At 50.9% G+C, this 23,494-nt stretch overlaps 1 protein-coding gene across 1 annotated transcript in view; it reads right to left on the reverse strand.

The window, feature by feature from the left end:
* Window positions 1–15,442, reverse strand: part of LOC115189824 (CD9 antigen-like) — a 34,689-nt gene extending 19,247 nt beyond the window's left edge. Inside the window, 1 exon segment of the mRNA XM_029748331.1 lies at window positions 14,974–15,442. Within this exon segment, the coding sequence (XP_029604191.1) occupies window positions 14,974–15,039 (66 nt within the window). The 5' untranslated portion in view covers window positions 15,040–15,442.
* Between the last annotated feature and the right edge of the window lie 8,052 nt (window positions 15,443–23,494).

Raw genomic sequence — 23,494 nt, forward strand, 5'->3', positions numbered from 1 at the left:
GTTGATCAGGTTTCTTTCCCTACCGATGTCGTGTTGTTGAGTGAAGACTCACCCCTCCTGAGAGGAGTCTGCATGGTGTTGATCAGGTTTCTTTCCCTACCGATGTTGTGTTGTTGAGTGAAGACTCACCCCTCCTGAGAAGGGTCCCTGAATGACTATGGGCAAGGGACAAATAGGATTTTGGGGAGAATGAAGGGAGCTGAGCCAATGGTGGTCACTCCTAAAGATACCAGCCGTCCATCTAGAGCACAATATCCACTCAGTAGGGAGGCAATCGCAGGTATTACTGCTGTTCATGCATCCCTGTTAGCTAATGGTGCTTTAACTCCCTGTCCAGAATCACCCTGTAACACCCCTATCTAGCCTGTTAGCTAATGGCGCTTTAACTCCCTGTCCAGAATCACCCTGTAACATCCCTATCTAGCCTGTTAGCTAATGGCGCTTTAACTCCCTGTCCAGAATCACCCTGTAACATCCCTATCTAGCCTGTTAGCTAATGGTGCTTTAACTCCCTGTCCAGAATCACCCTGTAACACCCCTATCTAGCCTGTTAGCTAATGGAGCTTTAACTCCCTGTCCAGAATCACCCTGTAACACCCTTATCTAGCCTGTTAGCTAATGGTGCTTTAACTCCCTGTCCAGAATCACCCTGTAACATCCCTATCTAGCCTGTTAGCTAATGGTGCTTTAACTCGCTGTCCAGAATCACCCTGTAACATCCCTATCTAGCCTGTTAGAAAACCTTCAGGTGATTGGAGATTGGTCCAGGATTTAAGGCCTGTGAACGATGCAGTTCTTGCCCCGGTGGTTCGTAATGTTACTACTCTCTTGGGGGGCGGTACCACCCACAGCAGAGTGGTTCTCTGTGATTGATTTGACGAATGCATTTTTTTTCAGTATTCCTGTGGCACCAGAATCTCCGTTCTGGTTTGCCGTTCACGTTTCTCAGTAAGAGATTTACGTGGACTGTGGCTCCTATGGGTTACGTGGAATCCCCCCGCTATTTTTTTTCGGCAGCTTTAGCGCTAAATCTGGAGGGTTTTCTACCCCCCTGAGGGCAGCACTCTGATTCAGTATGTGGATGATTTGTTGTCGTGCTCCTAGCTCCACGGAAGCTTGTGAAACTGATACTCGGGCTCTGTTGATATTTCTCGCTGAGAATGGCCAGAAAGTTTCAGAGAAGAAGTTACAGTTGGTTTCACAGACAGTATCTGGGTCATGACCTCACTCCCAATGGCAGGTGGCTGGGTAAAAAGAGGACACAGGCTATTCTCTCCGTCCCACAGCCGGTTACTAAACAACACATGATGTCATTAACCGGTATGGCAGGGTATTGTAGGGCGTGGTTATCTGACTATGCTGAGGTGGTGCAGTCACTTGTTGACCTTATTTATGGCCACAAAATGGCTACGAATGACAAAATGAAGTGGACACCAGAGGGACTGACTGCTCTGACCAGACTGAAACATCTCATGACTACTTCTCCCTGTTTGGGACTCCCTGACCATTCTGCTTCTCCCTGTTTGGGACTCCCTGACCATTCTGCTTCTCCCTGTTTGGGACTCCCTGACCATTCTGCTTCTCCCTGTTTGGGACTCCCTGACCATTCTGCTTCTCCCTGTTTGGGACTCCCTGACCATTCTGCTTCTCCCTGTTTGGGACTCCCTGACCATTCTAAACCTTTTAACCTCTTTGTTTGTGAGAAAACATGGTTTTATGTCGTCTGTTTTAACACAGGATCATGGAGGACAGCAGCGCCTGGTTGGGTATTACTCCAAACAGCTGGACAGTGTAGCCAGAGGCCTGGTTGGGTATTACTCCAAACAGCTGGACAGTGTAGCCAGAGGCCTGGTTGGGTATTACTCCAAACAGCTGGACAGTGTAGCCAGAGGCCTGGTTGGGTATTATTCCAAACAGCTGGACAGTGTAGCCAGAGGCCTGGTTGGGTATTACTCCAAACAGCTGGACCATGTAGCCAGAGGCCTGGTTGGGTATTACTCCAAACAGCTGGACCATGTAGCCAGAGGCCTGGTTGGGTATTACTCCCAACAGCTGGACCATGTAGCCAAAGGCCTGGTTGGGTATTACTCCAAACAGCTGGACCATGTAGCCAGAGGCCTGGTTGGGTATTACTCCAAACAGCTGGACAGTGTAGCCAGAGGCCTGGTTGGGTATTACTCCAAACAGCTGGACAGTGTAGCCAGAGGCCTGGTTGGGTATTACTCCAAACAGCTGGACAGTGTAGCCAGAGGCCTGGTTTATTGTGATGGCTGCTGCTACTGCAGCTGTGATGGCTGCCGCTACTGCAGCTGTGATGGCTGCTGCTACTGCAGCTGTGATGGCTGCCGCTACTGCAGCTGTGATGGCTGCCGCTACTGCAGCTGTGATGGCTGCTGCTACTGAAGCTGTGATGGCTGCCGCTACTGAAGCTGTGATGGCCGCTACTGCAGCTGTGATGGCTGCCGCTACTGCAGCTGTGATGGTTGCCGCTACTGCAGCTGTGAAGGCTGCTGCTACTGCAGCTGTGATGGCTGCTGCTACTGCAGCTGTGATGGCTGCCGCTACTGCAGCTGTGATGGCTGTTGCTACTGCAGTTGCTACGACTGTGCTGTCCTGGTGGAGCTTGTATCTAAACCAACGACGGATTTAACTGATATCCCTTTTTCAAAATGCACATTTGGAGCTGTTTGTAGATGGCTCTGCTCAGCGTTCTGAGAAAGGAGAACCATTGGTTGTTTATGCGGTTACTACTGCCTCAACCACAGTGGAAATGGATAAATTACCCTCCTAACTTTCTGCAGCAGAACTCTTTGCACTCACTAGAGCTTGCATCTTAGCTAAAGGCCAGTCAGGTGCTAGCTATACCGATAGCAGATATGCCTTTGGTGTGGTACATGATTTGGGTACTCTGTGGAAACAGCACGGCTTCCTGACCTCCTCTGGTCAGACAATCTCTCATTCAAAACGTGTTGATAACTTGCTAAAAGGCTATTTTGCTCCCTTCTGAAGTTGCTGTTTGTAAGTGCCTCGCTCATGCTAACTCTTCCGACCCTGTCTCCAATGCTATGGCTGACTTGGCAGCTAAGGCAGCGGCTGTCTCCGTGGAGACCCCCTGCGTTACAGATGGTTTTACTTCCTGATCATAACCTCTTCTCTCTCACTGATATCTCTGACTTGCAATCCCCTGTGGGTCCTGTTGAGTTGAGGAAGTGGAAACGATTATGTACATATGACCAGGTGCAGAAACTCTGTCTGGGCCCGGCTGGGCTACCAGTCTCACCACGTTCACGGTTTCCCCTACTTAGCTAAATTGTCACATGGTAGGGATCATGTGTCAAAGGGGGGAGTTGGAAGTTGTTGATTTTGTAAATACATTTTTGGTTTGCACCAGGGTTTTCTGTGTTTGCTGAACAATTTTGTGTGAAAATGAGTGATTTGTATGACTAACAACATGGGAAGAGGGATTCCCATGCTACTGTCGCCTCATCCGACCCATTTACATTTTACATTTTAGTCATTTAGCAGACGCTCTTATCCAGAGCGACTTACAGTAGTGAATGCATACATTTCATACATTTTTTATTGTACTGGCCCCCCGTGGGAATCGAACCCACAACCCTGGCGTTGCACACACCATGCTCTACCAACTGAGCCACAGGGAAGACCGACCCCTGAAGGACCATTTAAACACAATAATTATGGATTTTTATTGAACTCTCTCCTTGTCAGGGTTACAAATATTGTCTGGTGATTAGACTGAGGGGGGGGCAGCAGCTCTGGAAACCCCATTAGACTGAGGGGGGGGGGGCAGCAGCTCTGGAAACCCCATTAGACTGAGGGGGGGGGGGAGCAGCAGCTCTGGAAACCCCATTAGACTGCGGGGGGGGGGGGGGGGGGCAGCAGCTCTGGAAACCCCATTAGACTGAGGGGGGCAGCAGCTCTGGAAACCCCATTAGACTGAGGGGGAGCAGGAGCTCTGGAAACCCCATTAGACTGAGGGGGGGGGGGGCAGCAGCTCTGGAAACCCCATTAGACTGAGGGGGGGGGGGGGCAGCAGCTCTGGAAACCCCATTAGACTGAGGGGGGGGGGAGTAGCAGCTCTGGAAACCCCATTAGACTGCGGGGGGGGGGGGGGGCAGCAGCTCTGGAAACCCCATTAGACTGAGGGGGGCAGCAGCTCTGGAAACCCCATTAGACTGAGGGGGAGCAGCAGCTCTGGAAACCCCATTAGACTGAGGGGGAGCAGCAGCTCTGGAAACCCCATTAGACTGAGGGGGTGGGGGGGCAGCAGCTCTGGAAATCCCATTAGACTGAAGGGGGGGGGGCAGCAGCTCTGGAGAGCAGCAGCTCTGGAAACCCCATTAGACTGAGGGGGGGGGGGGGCAGCAGCTCTGGAAACCCCATTAGACTGAGGGGGGGGGGCAGCAGCTCTGGAAACCCCATTAGACTGAGTGGGGGGGGCAGCAGCTCTGGAAACCCCATTAGACTGAGGGGGAGCAGCAGCTCTGGAAACCCCATTAGACTGAGGGGGGGGGGGGGCAGCAGCTCTGGAAACCCCATTAGACTGAGGGGGGGCAGCAGCTCTGGAAACCCCATTAGACTGAGGGGGGGGGCAGCAGCTCTGGAAACCCCATTAGACTGAGGCGGGGCAGCAGCTCTGGAAACCCCATTAGACTGAGGGGGGGACAGCAGCTCTGGAAACCCCATTAGACTGAGGGGGAGCAGCAGCTCTGGAAACCCCATTAGACTGAGGGGGGGGGGAGCAGCAGCTCTGGAAACCCCATTAGACTGAGAGGAGCAGCAGCTCTGGAAACCCCATTAGACTGAGGGGGGGGGGGCAGCAGTTCTAGAAACCCCATTAGACTGAGGGGGGGGGGGGGCAGCAGCTCTGGAAACCCCATTAGACTGAAAGGGAGCAGCCCTGGAAACCCCATTAGACTGAGGGGGGGGGGGAGCAGCGGCTCTGGAAACCCCATTAGACTGAGGGGCCAGCAGCTCTGGAAACCCCATTAGACTGAGGGGGGGGGGCAGCAGCTCTGGAAACCCCATTAGACTGAGGGGGGGGGGGAGCAGCTCTGGAACCCCCATTAGACTGAGGGGAGCAGCAGCTCTGGAAACCCCATTAGACTGAGGGGGGGGAGCAGCTCTGGAAACCCCATTAGACTGAGGGGAGCAGCAGCTCTGGAACCCCATTAGACTGAGGGGGGGCAGCAGCTCTGGAAACCCCATTAGACTGAGGGGGGAGCAGCAGCTCTGGAAACCCCATTAGACTGAGGGGGAGCAGCAGCTCTGGAAACCCCATTAGACTGAGGGGGAGCAGCAGCTCCGGAAACCCCATTAGACTGAGGGGGGGGGGCAGCAGCTCTGGAAACCCCATTAGACTGAGGGGGGGGGGGCAGCAGCTCTGGAAACCCCATTAGACTGAGGGGGGGGCAGCAGCTCTGGAAACCCCATTAGACTGGGGGGGGGGGGGGCAGCAGCTCTGGAAACCCCATTAGACTGAGGGGGGGGGGAGCAGCAGCTCTGGAAACCCCATTAGACTGAGGGGAGCAGCAGCTCTGGAAACCCCATTAGACTGAGGGGGGCAGCAGCTCTGGAAACCCCATTAGACTGAGGGAAGGGGCAGCAGCTCTGGAAACCCCATTAGACTGAGGGGGGGGGGGGGCAGCAGCTCTGGAAACCCCATTAGACTGAGGGGGAGCAGCAGCTCTGGAAACCCCATTAGACTGAGGGGGAGCAGCAGCTCTGGAAACCCCATTAGACTGAGGGGGGGGGAGCAGCTCTGGAAACCCCATTAGACTGAGGGGGAGCAGCAGCTCTGGAAACCCCATTAGATTGAGGGGGAGCAGCTGCTCTGGAAACCCCATTAGACTGAGGGGAGCAGCAGCTCTGGAAACCCCATTAGACTGAGGGGGAGCAGCAGCTCTGGAAACCCCATTAGACTGAGGGGGAGCAGCAGCTCTGGAAACCCCATTAGACTGAGGGGGGGGCAGCAGCTCTGGAAACCCCATTAGACTGAGGGGGGCAGCAGCTCTGGAAACCCCATTAGACTGAGGGGGGGGCAGCAGCTCTGGAAACCCCATTAGACTGAGGGGGGAGCAGCAGCTCTGGAAACCCCATTAGACTGAGGGGGAGCAGCAGCTCTGGAAACCCCATTAGACTGAGAGGAGCAGCAGCTCTGGAAACCCCATTAGACTGAGGGTGGGGGGCAGCAGCTCTGGAAACCCCATTAGACTGAGGGGGGGGGGGCAGCAGCTCTGGAAACCCCATTAGACTGAAAGGGAGCAGCCCTGGAAACCCCATTAGACTGAGGGGGGGGGGGGGAGCAGCGGCTCTGGAAACCCCATTAGACTGAGGGGCCAGCAGCTCTGGAAACCCCATTAGACTGAGGGGGGGGGGGCAGCAGCTCTGGAAACCCCATTAGACTGAGGGGAGCAGCAGCTCTGGAAACCCCATTAGACTGAGGGGGGGGGGGAGCAGCTCTGGAACCCCCATTAGACTGAGGGGAGCAGCAGCTCTGGAAACCCCATTAGACTGAGGGGGGGGAGCAGCTCTGGAAACCCCATTAGACTGAGGGGAGCAGCAGCTCTGGAAACCCCATTAGACTGAGGGGGGCAGCAGCTCTGGAAACCCCATTAGACTGAGGGGGGAGCAGCAGCTCTGGAAACCCCATTAGACTGAGGGGGGGGGCAGCAGCTCTGGAAACCCCATTAGACTGAGGGGGGGGGGGGCAGCAGCTCTGGAAACCCCATTAGACTGAGGGGGGGGCATCAGCTCTGGAAACCCCATTAGACTGGGGGGGGGGGCAGCAGCTCTGGAAACCCCATTAGACTGAGGGGGGGGAGCAGCAGCTCTGGAAACCCCATTAGACTGAGGGGAGCAGCAGCTCTGGAAACCCCATTAGACTGAGGGGGGCAGCAGCTCTGGAAACCCCATTAGACTGAGGGAAAGGGCAGCAGCTCTGGAAACCCCATTAGACTGAGGGGGGGGGGGCAGCAGCTCTGGAAACCCCATTAGACTGAGGGGGAGCAGCAGCTCTGGAAACCCCATTAGACTGAGGGGGAGCAGCAGCTCTGGAAACCCCATTAGACTGAGGGGGGGGGAGCAGCTCTGGAAACCCCATTAGACTGAGGGGGAGCAGCAGCTCTGGAAACCCCATTAGATTGAGGGGGAGCAGCTGCTCTGGAAACCCCATTAGACTGAGGGGAGCAGCAGCTCTGGAAACCCCATTAGACTGAGGGGGAGCAGCAGCTCTGGAAACCCCATTAGACTGAGGGGGGGCAGCAGCTCTGGAAACCCCATTAGACTGAGGGGAGCAGCAGCTCTGGAAACCCCATTAGACTGAGGGGGGGGGGGGCAGCAGCTCTGGAAACCCCATTAGACTGAGGGGGGGGGGGGCAGCAGCTCTGGAAACCCCATTAGACTGAGGGGGAGCAGCAGCTCTGGAAACCCCATTAGACTGAGGGGGAGCAGCAGCTCTGGAAACCCCATTAGACTGAGGGGGAGCAGCAGCTCTGGAAACCCCATTAGACTGAGGGGGGGGAGCAGCTCTGGAAACCCCATTAGACTGAGGGGGAGCAGCAGCTCTGGAAACCCCATTAGACTGAGGGGGAGCAGCAGCTCTGGAAACCCCATTAGACTGAGGGGAGCAGCAGCTCTGGAAACCCCATTAGACTGAGGGGAGGAGCAGCTCTGGAAACCCCATTAGACTGATGGGGAGCAGCAGCTCTGGAAACCCCATTAGACTGAGGGGAAGCAGCAGCTCTGAAAACCCCATTAGACTGAGGGGGAGCAGCAGCTCTGGAAACCCCATTAGACTGAGGGGGAGCAGCAGCTCTGGAAACCCCATTAGACTGAGGGGGAGCAGCAGCTCTGGAAACCCCATTACACTGAGGGGGGGCAGCAGCTCTGGAAACCCCATTAGACTGAGGGGAGCAGCAGCTCTGGAAACCCCATTAGACTGAGGGGGGGGCAGCAGCTCTGGAAACCCCATTAGACTGAGGGGGAGCGGCAGCTCTGGAAACCCCATTAGACTGAGGGGGGGGCAGCAGCTCTGGAAACCCCATTAGACTGAGGGGGGCGGAGCAGCAGCTCTGGAAACCCCATTAGACTGAGGGGGAGCAGCAGCTCTGGAAACCCCATTAGACTGAGGGGGGCAGCAGCTCTGGAAACCCCATTAGACTGAGGGGGAGCAGCAGCTCTGGAAACCCCATTAGACTGAGGGGGAGCAGCAGCTCTGGAAACCCCATTAGACTGAGGGGGAGCAGCAGCTCCGGAAACCCCATTAGACTGAGGGGGAGCAGCAGCTCTGGAAACCCCATTAGACTGAGGGGGGGGGGAGCGGCTCTGGAAACCCCATTAGACTGAGGGGGAGCAGCAGCTCTGGAAACCCCATTAGACTGAGGGGGGGGGGGGAGCGGCTCTGGAAACCCCATTAGACTGAGGGGTGCAGCACCATTGTTGATGTGGAAACTGACGATCGTTCTCCTCATCGATTTGGCTCGGCAACATTTACTGATCATTATTGGATATGTGGTGATAAAGCCTGTCTCTACCTACCAACACATTGGACAAGGTGCTGTATTTTCGGTAAACTAAACATCTCCCTTTGTGGTAATGCATAAAAGTAACTCCTCTATTCCAAGCAGGTTAAGACGAATTAAGAGGGGCATCTCGCAAACCCAATGACGTCCCCAGTGAATAGCGACGATCCTCAAAATTGGAGTTCTGGCGTGGTTTAATCCCCTGGTATGGGTCCATCAGAGAACCCACATGAGTTGGATCGGCTAGGATATCATTTGGAATCCCTGGTAAATTTGACCACTTCAGGGTTTTCAATTATAAGACCAGAGTTGCCCCTCGACTCATGACCACAACAATATAGGGTGGCACTTGACATGTTGCTAGCACGTAAAGGAGGGGTTTGTCAAATTATAGGAGATCACTTCTGTATGTTCATACCCCAGGGAGATGAGAATTTGACTATTGTAGTGGAACATTTGAAAGAGCTTAGTGGTGTTCTCAACAGGGAACACCAGCCTGACGTCGACTGGAATCCGTTAGGGTGGGTTCAGTCAGTGTTTGGTGCTTGGGGAGCGACCATTTTCCACTGGCTCATCTACGGTCTAATATTACTGCTCTGTTGCTAATTATCATTTGGGTGAAGGAATTGTTTAATAAAGTGGTTGATGTTGTTCTTACTATGCCCTTGCTTGCAAACGAAGAAGGTGAAGATGAAGAATCTGAGATTGATGGACGACAGTCAGGTGAACACAGTGAAGTATTCCCACTGGACAGTGCAGATAGAGAGGGTTCACAGGATATGAGTGATTTCCCCTGACCTATTCCCTATTCCTGACTACATCTCTGATGGTGGGGACTCCGAGGGATGACTGTCCTATCTGTTGTGATGAGGCCTGTGTTTAGACACTGGTTCTCCTGTAACTTAGGGAGCATTTCTATGTTCTGTTTTTTCTTCTGTATTTTCCTCAACAATGTATTATTCTGTGTGATTAATCTTGTGCAAGTCTGTCTTGTAGAATAAAGGTTGTAAACTCAGTTTCCGAAGGGAGAAAGCTAACATGGAGCTAAGGTACTCGACATTGAAGGGATTTCATTCTTTATTTTCTTTTCAATTTGATGATGTATTTTTTAAATGTTATAATTCATATATTCTGCAACTACTGTTAGTAAGGTACCATGTTACTGTTCTGAATTAGTTGGGTAACATAGATAATGAAGATGTCTTATCTGTATAATATGCTTATGTGATATACTTGTTATTAGAATGAATCCCTTTGGACTCTGGTGTTGGCAGTTGCACTTCTTCCCTCAGCTGGGGCTCAGTCACCCCGGGGCTCAGTCACCCGGGGCTCAGTCACCCGGGGCCCAGTCACCCGGGGGCCAGTCACCCCGGGGCCCAGTCACCCGGGGCCCAGTCACCCGGGGCCCAGTCACCCGGGCCTCAGTCACCCGGGGCTCAGTCACCCGGGGCTCAGTCACCCGGGGATCAGTCACCCGGGGCTCAGTCACCCGGGGCCCAGTCACCCGGGCCTCAGTCACCCCGGGGCTCAGTCACCCGGGGCTCAGTCACCCGGGGCCCAGTCACCCGGGCCTCAGTCACCCGGGGCTCAGTCACCCGGGGCTCAGTCACCCGGGGCCTAGTCACCCGGGGATCAGTCACCCGGGGCTCAGTCACCCCGGGGCCCAGTCACCCGGGGATCAGTCACCCGGGGCTCAGTCACCCCGGGGCTCAGTCACCCAGAGCCCAGTCACCCGGGGCCCAGTCACCCGGGGCCCAGTCACCCGGGGGCCAGTCACCCGGGGCCCAGTCACCCGGGGGCCAGTCACCCCGGGGCTCAGTCACCCGGGGCCCAGTCACCCGGGGCTCAGTCACCCGGGGCTCAGTCACCCCGGGGCCCAGAGAGGGGAGAGGTCAAGTTTGTCTTTCACATGTCCCTGGTGCTATGCAGAATATCAGAAAGGGAAGAGGACAGGAGAGAACATGAGAAAGGGAAACCCACTGAATTTGTCTCGGAGCTGATACCGGCATTGCTGGGAAGGGAACACTTCAAAACGGCCATCCTGATCATCACAGGCAACGAAGCCAGGCCAAGGCTGCGCCACCAAGGCCTTTCATCGCACAGCTGCACTATCCCCAGACCAGGAATCTCATCCTCAAGCTGGCTAGTCAAAAGTTCCCCCTTAACTACAACAGAGCCAGGGTATCTTTCTACCCAGATCTTACTTTGGAGGTGAGGAACCAACGGAAAGAGTATGATGAGTTACGCAACAAATGCAGGGCGGCCAACACCCGATATGGATTCCTCTTCCCAGCCTGGTTTAAGGTGACAGTCGAGGGATCAATACATACGTTTGACAACCTCAAAAGAGGCCGATCTGTTCTTGTCAAGCGAGCTCCCTGGCTGAGGATACAGAAATGGCTAAATGGCCAAATACAGGCCACGAATGTGTTTGAATTTCCTGCCTATGTCTTTTCGATCAGAAGGTCAGAAATTGGGACTTATATGATGGGTGAGATGTTATGGCTTATATAGCGTTGTTTAGCCTATCATGTTTTAGCGACACTCACCCCCCCTAACGTGAGAGTTAAGTGTTATTTAATATTAGTTTATATGCGGAGCATCTATAGACGACGAGTTAGTTCAAGCTGTATGTCTATACACCCTAAGGTTTGTGTGTTAGTTAAGGAGTGCTTCGTTTTGGGGAAGTCCCTCAGTAAAGGGACGGGACAGGGGGATGAGGTCTGTGTTTTATGGTGACGTTTATTAATACAGGTGGCATGACAAGCTCCTGCACGGCGGGATGTTTTGGGTTTTGTATGACAGCAACAATTTGCTCTAAAATAAGAAACGCCACAGAGTACACCTGGTGGAATAAAGATAGTCAGCTGGAACTGTAATGGCTTAGGGCATGTCGTTGAAAACCAGCGAAGGTTTTTTTTCCTCATCTTAAATCACTGGTGACTGACATAGTGCTTCTTCAACAAACTCATATTAAACACTCCTCTCAGGCCAAGCTACGAGTCGGCTGGATCTGTCAGGTATACCAGTCTAACTGTAACGCCCTGGCCATAGAGAGGGGTTTTTGTTCTTTATTTTGGTTAGGCCAGGGTGTTACATTGGGTGGGCGTTCTATGTTCCTTTCTCTATGTTTTTGGATTTCTTTGTTTTGGGCCGTGTGTGGCTTCCAATCAGGCACAGCTGAAGTTCGTTGTTGTTGATTGGGAGTCACACATAAGTGCATGTTTTTCCGTTGGGGGTTTGTGGGTAATTGTTTCTGTCATTGTGTTTCACCTGACAGGACTGTTTGGCTGTCGGTTTTTCTTGTTTTGTTTTTGTATAGTGTTCTTGCTTAATTAAATATGATGAACACTAACTCCGCTGCGTTTTGGTCCACTCTCTCTCACGGCAGTCGTTACACTAACTTTGATGCAAAAGCGAGAGGGGGTAGCAATCCTGATAAGGAAAAACATTCCTTTTGTTTACTCATCCTCGATTTCAGATCCTAATGGTCGGTATATTATTGTGGCTGGTACACTGAATTGGATACCAATAGCCTTGGTAAGACCTGGATGACATAATATAGTAATATAATAACTTAAAACCTGGATGATATATCACACACAGAGAGAGTGTATCTCAGGCATACCTGACCAACCAAGGGAAACAACCATAATATAGTAATATAAAAATATAATAACTTAAAACCTGGATGATATATCACAGACAGAGAGAGTGTATCTCAGGCATACCTTACCAACCAAGTTAAACTACCAGACAGTCCTCTAGTCTGATTTAGCTTCTCTGTTTTAATCATTCTCTTTTTTTTTTACTATGGTCAACAAACACCTGTCCACTAAAATGCTGATAACATTGTAAAAGAGAAGAGAGAATGTGACAAGGCAGGAAGTTGGCAATGTGACAAGGCAAGGAAGTTGTGACAAAATTCTGATTTACAATGACGGCCTACCGGGGAACAGTGGGTTAACTGCCTTGTTCAGGGGGCAGAATGACAGATTTTTACCTTGTCAGCTTGGGGATTCGATCCAGCAACCTTTCAGTTACTGGCCCAACGCTCTAACTACTAGGATACCTGCCGCTCTAACCACTAGACTACCTGCCTCCTCTAACCACTAGGCTACCTGCCTCCTCTAACCACTAGGCTACCTGCCTCCTCTAACCACTAGGCTACCTGCCTCCTCTAACCACTAGGCTACCTGCCCCTCTAACCACTAGGCTACCTGCCACCTCTAACCACTAGGCTACCTGCCTCCTCTAACCACTAGGCTACCTGCCTCCTCTAACCACTAGGCTACCTGCCTCCTCTAACCACTAGGCTACCTGCCTCCTCCTCTAACCACTAGGCTACCTGCCTCCTCTAACCACTAGGCTACCTGCCTCCTCTAACCACTAGACTACCTGCCTCCTCTAACCACTAGACTACCTGCCTCCTCTAACCACTAGACTACCCGCCTCCTCTAACCACTAGGCTACCTGCTGCTCTAACCACTAGGTTACCTGCCTCCTCTAACCACTAGACTACCCGCCTCCTCTAACCACTAGGCTACCTGTCTCCTCTAACCACTAGGCTACCCGCCTCCTCTAACCACTAGGTTACCCGCCTCCTCTAACCACTAGGCTCCCTGCCTCCTCTAACCACTAGGCTACCTGCCTCCTCTAACCACTAGGCTACCTGCCTCCTCTAACCACTAGGCTACCTGCCTCCTCTAACCACTAGGCTCCCTGCCACCCCTGCCACCCCTCTAACCACTAGGCTCCCTGCCTCCTCTAACCACTAGGCTACCTGCCACCTCTAACCACTAGGCTACCTGCCACCTCTAACCACTAGGCTACCTGCTGCTCTAACCACTAGGCTACCTGCCACCTCTAACCACTAGGCTACCTGCTGCTCTAACCACTAGGCTACCTGCCTCCTCTAACCACTAGGCTACCTGCCTCCTCTAACCACTAGGCTACCTGCCTCCTCTAACCACTAGGCTACCTGCCTCCTCTAACCACTAGACTACCTGCCTCCTCTAACCACTAGGCTACCTGCCTCCTCTAACCACTAGGCTACCTGCCTCCTCTAACCACTAGGCTACCTGCCTCCTCTAACCACTAGGCTACCTGCCTCCTCCAACCACTAGGCTACCTGCTTCCTCTAACCACTAGGCTCCCTGCCACCCCTCTAACCACTAGGCTACCTGCCACCTCTAACCACTAGGCTACCTGCTGCTCTAACCGCTAGGCTACCTGCCTCCTCTAACCACTAGGCTACCTGCCTCCTCTAACCACTAGGCTACCTGCCTCCTCTAACCACTAGGCTACCTGCCTCCTCTAACCACTAGGCTACCTGCTTCCTCTAACCACTAGGCTACCTGCCCACTCTAACCACTAGGCTACCCGCCTCCTCTAACCACTAGGCTACCTGCCTCCTCTAACCACTAGGCTACCCGCCTCCTCAACCACTAGGCTACCCGCCTCCTCTAACTACTAGGCTACCTGCCTCCTCTAACCACTAGGCTACCCGCCTCCTCTAACCACTAGGCTACCTGTCTCCTCTAACCACTAGGCTACATGCCTCCTTTAACCACTAGGCTACCTGCCTCCTCTAACCACTAGGCTACCTGCCTCCTCTAACCACTAGGCTACCTGCCTCCTCTAACCACTAGGATACCTGCCTCCTCTAACCACTAGGCTACCTGCCTCCTCTAACCACTAGGATACCTGCCTCCTCTAACCACTAGGATACCTGCCTCCTCTAACCACTAGGATACCTGCCTCCTCTAACCACTAGGCTACCTGCCTCCTCCTCTAACCACTAGGCTACCTGCCTCCTCCTCTAACCACTAGGCTACCTGCCTCCTCTAACCACTAGGCTACCTGCCTCCTCTAACCTCTAGGCTACCTGCCTCCTCTAACAACTAGGCTACCTGCCTCCTCTAACCACTAGGCTACCCGCCTCCTCTAACCACTAGACTACCCGCCTCCTCTAACCACTAGGCTACCTGCCTCCTCTAACCACTAGGCTACCTGCCTCCTATAACCACTAGGCTACCTGCCTCCTCTAACCACTAGTTTACCTGCCTCCTCTAACCACTAGGCTACCTGCCTCCTCTAACCACTAGGCTACCTGCCTCCTCTAACCACTAGGCTACCTGCCTCCTCTAACCACTAGGCTACCTGCCTCCTCTAACCACTAGGCTACCTGCCTCCTCTAACCACTAGGCTCCCTGTCTCCTCCTCTAACCACTAGGCTACCTGCCTCCTCTAACCACTAGGCTACCTGCCTCCTCTAACCACTAGGCTACCTGCCTCCTCCTCTAACCACTAGGCTCCCTGCCACCCCAGGCTCAGGTAAGAGTGGACTCAGTAGAGAGAATATGAGACAGAAGGTAGATATCTCAGAGCACTTACCCAGAACAGGAAGTAGATATCTCAGAGCACTTACCCAGAACAGGAAGTTGAACATGAACATCAGGTATTTGATGCATTTGAATCCTCCTACGACTCCCATGGTAAAATACAACACAGGTTTGGTGGTGGAGAGAAATATCCCAGAGAAGTCTAGTCACAGAGTTAAAACCGACGGTTCCCAGAGAAGTGTAGGAACAGAGTTAAAACCCGACGGTTCACAGAGAAGTCTAGTCACAGAGTTAAAACCGACGGTTCCCAGAGAAGTCTAGTCACAGAGTTAAAACCGAAGCTTCCCAGAGAAGTCTAGTCACAGAGTTAAAACCGAAGCTTCCCAGAGAAGTCTAGTCACAGAGTTAAAACCGAAGCTTCCCACTTCTTATTTAAAGACAAAGATAGTGAGTGAAAGAACGCGAGCGAGCGAGAGAGAGAGAGAGAGAGAGAGGTCTGTGGAGGATTCCTGAGCCACACCCTGCAACCTCACTTGTTCTTTGTTAGTCAGTCGGTGAAGCAGGAAGGGAGGGGCTCCACTGAAGCTTACAACAAGCTCTACGCAGACGCAGAGTGTGGTAATGACGTTTTTTTCCCCTCGTACCTGATTTCAACATACCTTTTTTTACTACCTGAAAAACTGAGACATATCATTCGTTCCTCAGCCGTTGGGGGCAGGGCTTCGCTTGGTTCCTTGATCTGATCTTTAGACTAGATACAGGGCCTTCGGAAAGTATTCAGACCCTTTGGTTCCTTGATCTGATCTTTAGACTAGATACAGGGCCTTTCGGAAAGTATTCAGACCCTTTGGTTCCTTGATCTGATCTTTAGACTAGATACAGGGCCTTCGGAAAGTATTCAGACCCCTTGACCTTTTCCACATTTTGTTACCTTACAGCCTTATTGTCTCGGATCCCTCCGGAACTTTCATTACGCCCACCTGTCCCCTATTCCCACTGATTAGTATGTGTATAAGTGTGCCCTTTGGTTTCCATGGTGCTGTCCATTATTGTTGCTGTGTCCGTTGGTGCGTGTGAGTACCTGTGCTGTGTGTTTTGGGGTTTTCGTGCCCTGGTGGATTGCTCAGATGATTACGGGGTCTGGTCCCCTGTGTTAGTCATCGTGCCCTGGTGGATTGCTCAGATGATTACGGGTCCCGTGTGTTAGTCATCGTGCCCTGGTGGATTGCTCAGATGACTACGGGGTCTGGTCCCGTGTGTTAGTCATCGTGCCCTGGTGGATTGCTCAGATGATTACGGGGTCTGGTCCCGTGTGTTAGTCATCGTGCCCTGGTGGATTGCTCAGATGATTACGGGGTCTGGTCCCGTGTGTTAGTCATCGTGCCCTGGTGGATTGCTCAGATGATTACGGGTCCCGTGTGTTAGTCATCGTGCCCTGGTGGATTGCTCAGATGATTACGGGGTCTGGTCCCGTGTGTTAGTCATCGTGCCCTGGTGGATTGCTCAGATGATTACGGGTCCCGTGTGTTAGTCATCGTGCCCTGGTGGATTGCTCAGATGATTACGGGGTCTGGTCCCGTGTGTTAGTCATCGTGCCCTGGTGGATTGCTCAGATGATTACGGGTCCCGTGTGTTAGTCATCGTGCCCTGGTGGATTGCTCAGATGATTACGGGTCCCGTGTGTTAGTCATCGTGTGAGTGTGTTATTTATTCGAGGTTCTCCTCGCTCTTTTGTTTGGGGTTTCTACCCTGTGTTTTTGTTACGTGTTTGTTTGGTCTTCGACATTAAACCATTTTAGAATAAGGCTGTAATGTAACAAAATGTGGATGAAGTCAAGGAGTCTGAATACTTTCCGAATCAAATCAAAGTTTATTTGTCACGTGCTCCAAATTCAACAGGTGTAGTAGACCTTACAGTGAAATGCTGAATACAACAGGTGTAGTAGACCTCACAGTGAAATGCTGAATACAACAGGTGTAGTAGACCTCACAGTGAAATGCTGAATACAACAGGTGTAGTAGACCTCACAGTGAAATGCTGAATACAACAGGTGTAGTAGACCTCACAGTGAAATGCTGAATACAACAGGTGTAGTAGACCTTACAGTGAAATGCTGAATACAACAGGTGTAGTAGACCTCACAGTGAAATGCTGAATACAACAGGTGTAGTAGACCTCACAGGGAAATGCTGAATACAACAGGTGTAGTAGACCTTACAGTGAAATGCTGAATACAACAGGTGTAGTAGACCTCACAGTGAAATGCTGAATACAACAGGTGTAGTAGACCTCACAGTGAAATGCTGAATACAACAGGTGTAGTAGACCTCACAGTGAAATGCTGAATACAACAGGTGTAGTAGACCTCACAGTGAAATGCTGAATACAACAGGTGTAGTAGACCTCACAGTGAAATGCTGAATACAACAGGTGTAGTAGACCTCACAGTGAAATGCTGAATACAACAGGTGTAGTAGACCTTACAGTGAAATGCTGAATACAACAGGTGTAGTAGACCTTACAGTGAAATGCTGAATACAACAGGTGTAGTAGACCTCACAGTGAAATGCTGAATACAACAGGTGTAGTAGACCTCACAGTGAAATGCTGAATACAACAGGTGTAGTAGACCTTACAGGGAAATGCTGAATACAACAGGTGTAGTAGACCTCACAGTGAAATGCTGAATACAACAGGTGTAGTAGACCTCACAGTGAAATGCTGAATACAACAGGTGTAGTAGACCTCACAGTGAAATGCTGAATACAACAGGTGTAGTAGACCTCACAGTGAAATGCTGAATACAACAGGTGTAGTAGACCTTACAGTGAATGCCAATAGTCCGGGTAGCCATTTGATGAACTGTTCAGGAGTCTTGTGGCTTGGGGGTAAAAACTGTTGAGAAGCCTTTTGGTCCTAGAATGCACTGTAGGCTATTCATCCAAGAAGTCTATTTTACATGGATGACCAAATATAATCTCAGGGACTGTTCAAACAGTAAACAAAACAACAACAATCCATCCAAAATGGTATTTTGTTTAGAAGTAATAACTTTTGTGAAATGGACCGGCTGTAGTCTATTGGACCAGACCATCACATGGAGATGAAGGCCTTGTTTCTATTGGACCAGACCATCACATAGAGATGAAGGCCTTGTTTCTATTGGACCAGACCATCACATGGAGATGAAGGCCTTGTTTCTATTGGACCAGACCATCACATGGAGATGAAGGCCTTGTTTCTATTGGACCAGACCATCACATGGAGATGAAGGCCTTGTTTCTATTGGACCAGACCATCACATAGAGATGAAGGCCTTGTTTCTATTGGACCAGACCATCACATGGAGATGAAGGCCTTGTTTCTATTGGACCAGACCATCACATGGAGATGAAGGCCTTGTTTCTATTGGACCAGACCATCACATAGAGATGAAGGCCTTGTTTCTATTGGACCAGACCATCACATAGAGATGAAGGCCTTGTTTCTATTGGACCAGACCATCACATGGAGATGAAGGCCTTGTTTCTATTGGACCAGACCATCACATGGAGATGAAGGCCTTGTTTCTATTGGACCAGACCATCACATGGAGATGAAGGCCTTGTTTCTATTGGACCAGACCATCACATGGAGATGGAGGCCTTGTTTCTATTGGACCAGACCATCACATGGAGATGGAGGCCTTGTTTCTATTGGACCAGACCGTTTCTATAGGCTCAGACTGTGTAGTGTCTCCATCTAGTGGTGGAAATGTAACCCTGCAGGTCAGACTGAGACGTACCAGTTATAGTGATGATGAGGAGGAGGAGGAAGAGGAGCTTGTCGACTCCAATAGTTCTCTGTTCTGCTAGCCACATGATAATAGAGGTAGCTAAGCCTCCTGGAGATTTACTACTGGATGTGCAGGTTTTTGTTCCAGCCCTGCTCTAGCAAACCTGATTTGACTAACTAGCTGCTCATCACTGTTTATGGGCCGGAGTCAGTTTCCATGATATTTGTAAACAGCAGTCCAATCCTTTTACATCCACGAGGTGGAGTGAACAAGTGTACACTATGAAGTGAAGGGTAAAGATGGGGAACAAGGGCTGTATGTATCAAGTGTCTCAGAGTAGGAGGGCTGGTCATTCAAAGACTCAAACATGGTCATTCAAAGACTCAAACATGGTCATTCAAAGACTCAAACATGGACATTCAAAGACTCAAACATGGACATTCAAAGACTCAAACATGGACATTCAAAGACTCAAACATGGACATTCAAAGACTCAAACATGGACATTCAAAGACTCAAACATGGACATTCAAAGACTCAAACATGGACATTGTCACAGTATCTAACGAAGGTGGCGCCCCTCCTCGGTCGGGCGGCGCTCGGCGGTCGTCGTCGCCGGCCTATTAGCTGCCACCGATCGTTGTTTCTGTGTCGTTTGGTTTTGTCTGTCTGTTCCGCACCTGTTTTGTGTCTGTCATTAGTGGGGGGTTATTTAGTGTGTAATTTCAGTTGGGGTTCTCGTGCGGGATTGTTTATTGTCCACTCAGGACAGTTGCGATTGTAAACTGTTATTGTCCATTATATTGCCGGGCTGCGCCCCGTGCGCTTTTTTTTCAGTGCGCTTATTTTGGGAAGGTGTTTTCCCCTGGCGGACTTCGCCACGCGCCCTGTGCCCTACGGCTATTGCATTTTTCTATTATTATTAAAACACAGTTGCTCCGGCCCTCTGTCTCCTGCTCCTGATTCCACATCTCCACTGGTCCTAGACAGCCGTGACAGACATTCAAAGACTCAATCGTGTATTTCATGTTTCTACCTTCTTGGCTTTGTGCTGTTGTCTGTGCCCAATAATGTTTGTACCATGTTGTGCTGCTACCATGTTGTGCTGCTACCATGTTGTTCTTCTACCATTTTGTTCTGCTAGCATGTTGTGTTGCTGCCATGTTGTGCTGCTGCCATGTTGTGCTGCTGCCATGTTATGATGCTGCCATGTTGTGCTGCTACCATTTAAGATGCTACCATGTTGTGCTTCTACCATGTTGTGTTTCTACCATGTTGTGCTGCTACCATGTTGTGTTTCTGCCATGTTGTGCTGCTGCCATGTTGTTCTTCTACCATTTTGTTCTGCTACCATGTTGTGTTGCTACCATGTTGTGCTGCTGCCATGTTGTGTTACTACCATGTTGTGTTGCTACCATGTTGTGCTGCTGCCATGTTGTGTTGCTACCATGTTGTGCTGCTTCCATGTTGTGCTGCTACCATGTTGTGTTGCTACCATGTTGTGCTGCTGCCATGTTGTGTTGCTACCATGTTGTGTTGCTGCCATGTTGTGTTGCTGCCATGTTGTGATGCTGCCATGTTGTGTTTCTGCCATTTTGTGTTGCTGCCATGTTGTGCTGCTGCCATGTTGTGTTGCTGCCATGTTGTGTTGCTGCCATTTTGTGCTGCTGCCATTTTGTGCTGCTGCCATGTTGTGTTGCTGCCATGTTGTGCTGCTGCCATGTTGTGCTGCTGCCATGTTGTGTTGCTGCCATGTTGTGCTGCTGCCATGTTGTGCTGCTGCCATGTTCTGTTGCTGCCATGTTGTGTTGCTGCCATTTTGTGTTGCTGCCATGTTGTGCTGCTTTCATTTTGTGCTGCTACCATGTTGTGTTGCTGCCATGTTGTGTTGCTGCCATGTTGTGTTGCTGCCATGTTGTGCTGCTGCCATGCTGTGCTGCTGCCATGTTGTGCTGCTAACAAGCAAATCACATGATAATAACCTTTTATCAATCGTTTTTGTACTTGGTTACCATGGATATGAATAGTGACAGTGGAGAACATGGGCGTCATGGAGGGAAATTCAGATGTTGATGTTACCATGGATATGAACATGGATGTCGTGGAGGGAAATTCACATGTTGATGGTTACCATGGATATGAACATGGACGTCGTGGAGGGAAATTCACATGTTGATGGTTACCATGGATACGAACATGGACGTCGTGGAGGAAAATTCACATGTTGATGGTTACCATGGATACGAACATGGACGTCGTGGAGGGAAATTCACATGTTGATGGTTACCATGGATATGAACATGGACGTCATTGAGGGAAATTCACATGTTGATGGTTACCATGGATATGAACATGGACGTCGTGGAGGGAAATGCACATGTTGATGGTTACCATGGATACGAACATGGACGTCGTGGAGGGAAATTCACATGTTGATGGTTACCATGGATATGAACATGGACGTCGTGGAGGGAAATGCACATGTTGATGGTTACCATGGATACGAACATGGACGTCGTGGGGGGAAATTCACATGTTGATGGTTACCATGGATACGAACATGGACGTCGTGGAGGGAAATGCACATGTTGATGGTTACCATGGATACGAACATGGACGTCGTGGAGGGAAATGCACATGTTGATGGTTACCATGGATACGAACATGGACGTCGTGGAGGGAAATGCACATGTTGATGGTTACCATGGATACGAACATGGACGTCGTGGAGGGAAATGCACATGTTGATGGTTACCATGGATACGAACATGGACGTCGTGGAGGGAAATGCACATGTTGATGGTTACCATGGATACGAACATGGACGTCGTGGAGGGAAATGCACATGTTGATGTTCACGGGAAACATCTTCGGACAGACACCAATATGCCCGTCCTTTTCAACAGTCAGTGTGTTTGTGGTACTATGTTTAGCAGACTTAGATAGAACATGTGAACATTTTCTGGATGGGAGAAATTATAAGTGGGAAATGTTCAGTGTTTGTGTTGTCATAGTGATTAGCAGGGCCAGTTCAAACATCTGGAAACTGTCACGGCTGTCAAAAGGAGCGGACCAAAGCGCAGCGTGTGTTTCGACTTACTATCGTCAGGATGTGACAGCTACAGACACTGGGGTGTTGTCATAGTGATTAGCAGGGCTAGTTTAAACATCTGGAAACAGACACTGGGGTGTTGTCATAGTGATTAGCAGGGCTAGTTTAAACATCTGGAAACAGACACTGGGGTGTTGTCACAGTGATTAGCAGGGCTAGTTTAAACATCTGGAAACAGACACTGGGGTGTTGTCATAGTGATTAGCAGGGCTAGTTTAAACATCTGGAAACAGACACTGGGGTGTTGTCATAGTGATTAGCAGGGCTAAACATCACTATTTTCCTAGTCTCTAGTCTCCATTGAAAGACCTCTCCACAACACCAGGAAGGTCTCCATTGAAAGACCTCTCCACAACACCAGGAAGGTCTCCATTGAAAGACCTCTCCACAACACCAGGGAGGTCTCCATTGAAAGACCTCTCCACAACACCAGGGAGGTCTCCATTGAAAGACCTCTCCACAACACCAGGGAGGTCTCCATTGAAAGACCTCTCCACAACACCAGGAAGGTCTCCATTGAAAGACCTCTCCACAACACCAGGGAGGTCTCCATTGAAAGACCTCTCCACAACACCAGGAAGGTCTCCATTGAAAGACCTCTCCACAACACCAGGAAGGTCTCCATTGAAAGACCTCTCCACAACACCAGGGAGGTCTCCATTGAAAGACCTCTCCACAACACCAGGAAGGTCTCCATTGAAAGACCTCTCCACAACACCAGGAAGGTCTCCATTGAAAGACCTCTCCACAACACCAGGAAGGTCTCCATTGAAAGACCTCTCCACAACACCAGGTTAGCAGGAAGGTCTCCATTGAAAGACCTCTCCACAACACCAGGAAGGTCTCCATTGAAAGACCTCTCCACAAAACCAGGAAGGTCTCCATTGGAAGACCTCTCCTCAACACCAGGAAGGTCTCCATTGAAAGACCTCTCCACAACACCAGGAAGGTCTCCATTGAAAGACCTCTCCTCAACACCAGGAAGGGTCTCCATTGAAAGACCTCTCCACAACACCAGGTTAGCAGGGAAGTCTCCATTGAAAGACCTCTCCACAACACCAGGTTAGCAGGGAGGTCTCCATTGAAAGACCTCTCCACAACACCAGGAAGGTCTCCATTGAAAGACCTCTCCACAACACCAGGTTAGCAGGAAGGTCTCCATTGAAAGACCTCTCCACAACACCAGGGAGGTCTCCATTGAAAGACCTCTCCATAACACCAGGGAGGTCTCCATTGAAAGACCTCTCCACAACACCAGGAAGGTCTCCATTGAAAGACCTCTCCACAACACCAGGTTAGCAGGAAGGTCTCCATTGAAAGACCTCTCCACAACACCAGGAAGGTCTCCATTGAAAGACCTCTCCACAACACCAGGTTAGCAGGAAGGTCTCCATTGAAAGACCTCTCCACAACACCAGGAAGGTCTCCATTGAAAGACCTCTCCACAACACCAGGTTAGCAGGAAGGTCTCCATTGAAAGACCTCTCCACAACACCAGGAAGGCTCCATTGAAAGACCTCTCCACAAAACCAGGAAGGTCTCCATTGGAAGACCTCTCCTCAACACCAGGAAGGTCTCCATTGAAAGACCTCTCCACAACACCAGGAAGGTCTCCATTGAAAGACCTCTCCTCAACACCAGGAAGGTCTCCATTGAAAGACCTCTCCACAACACCAGGTTAGCAGGGAAGTCTCCATTGAAAGACCTCTCCACAACACC

The sequence above is a fragment of the Salmo trutta genome, unplaced genomic scaffold (genome assembly GCF_901001165.1).
Source record: "Salmo trutta unplaced genomic scaffold, fSalTru1.1, whole genome shotgun sequence".
Taxonomy (NCBI): Eukaryota; Metazoa; Chordata; class Actinopteri; order Salmoniformes; family Salmonidae; genus Salmo; species Salmo trutta.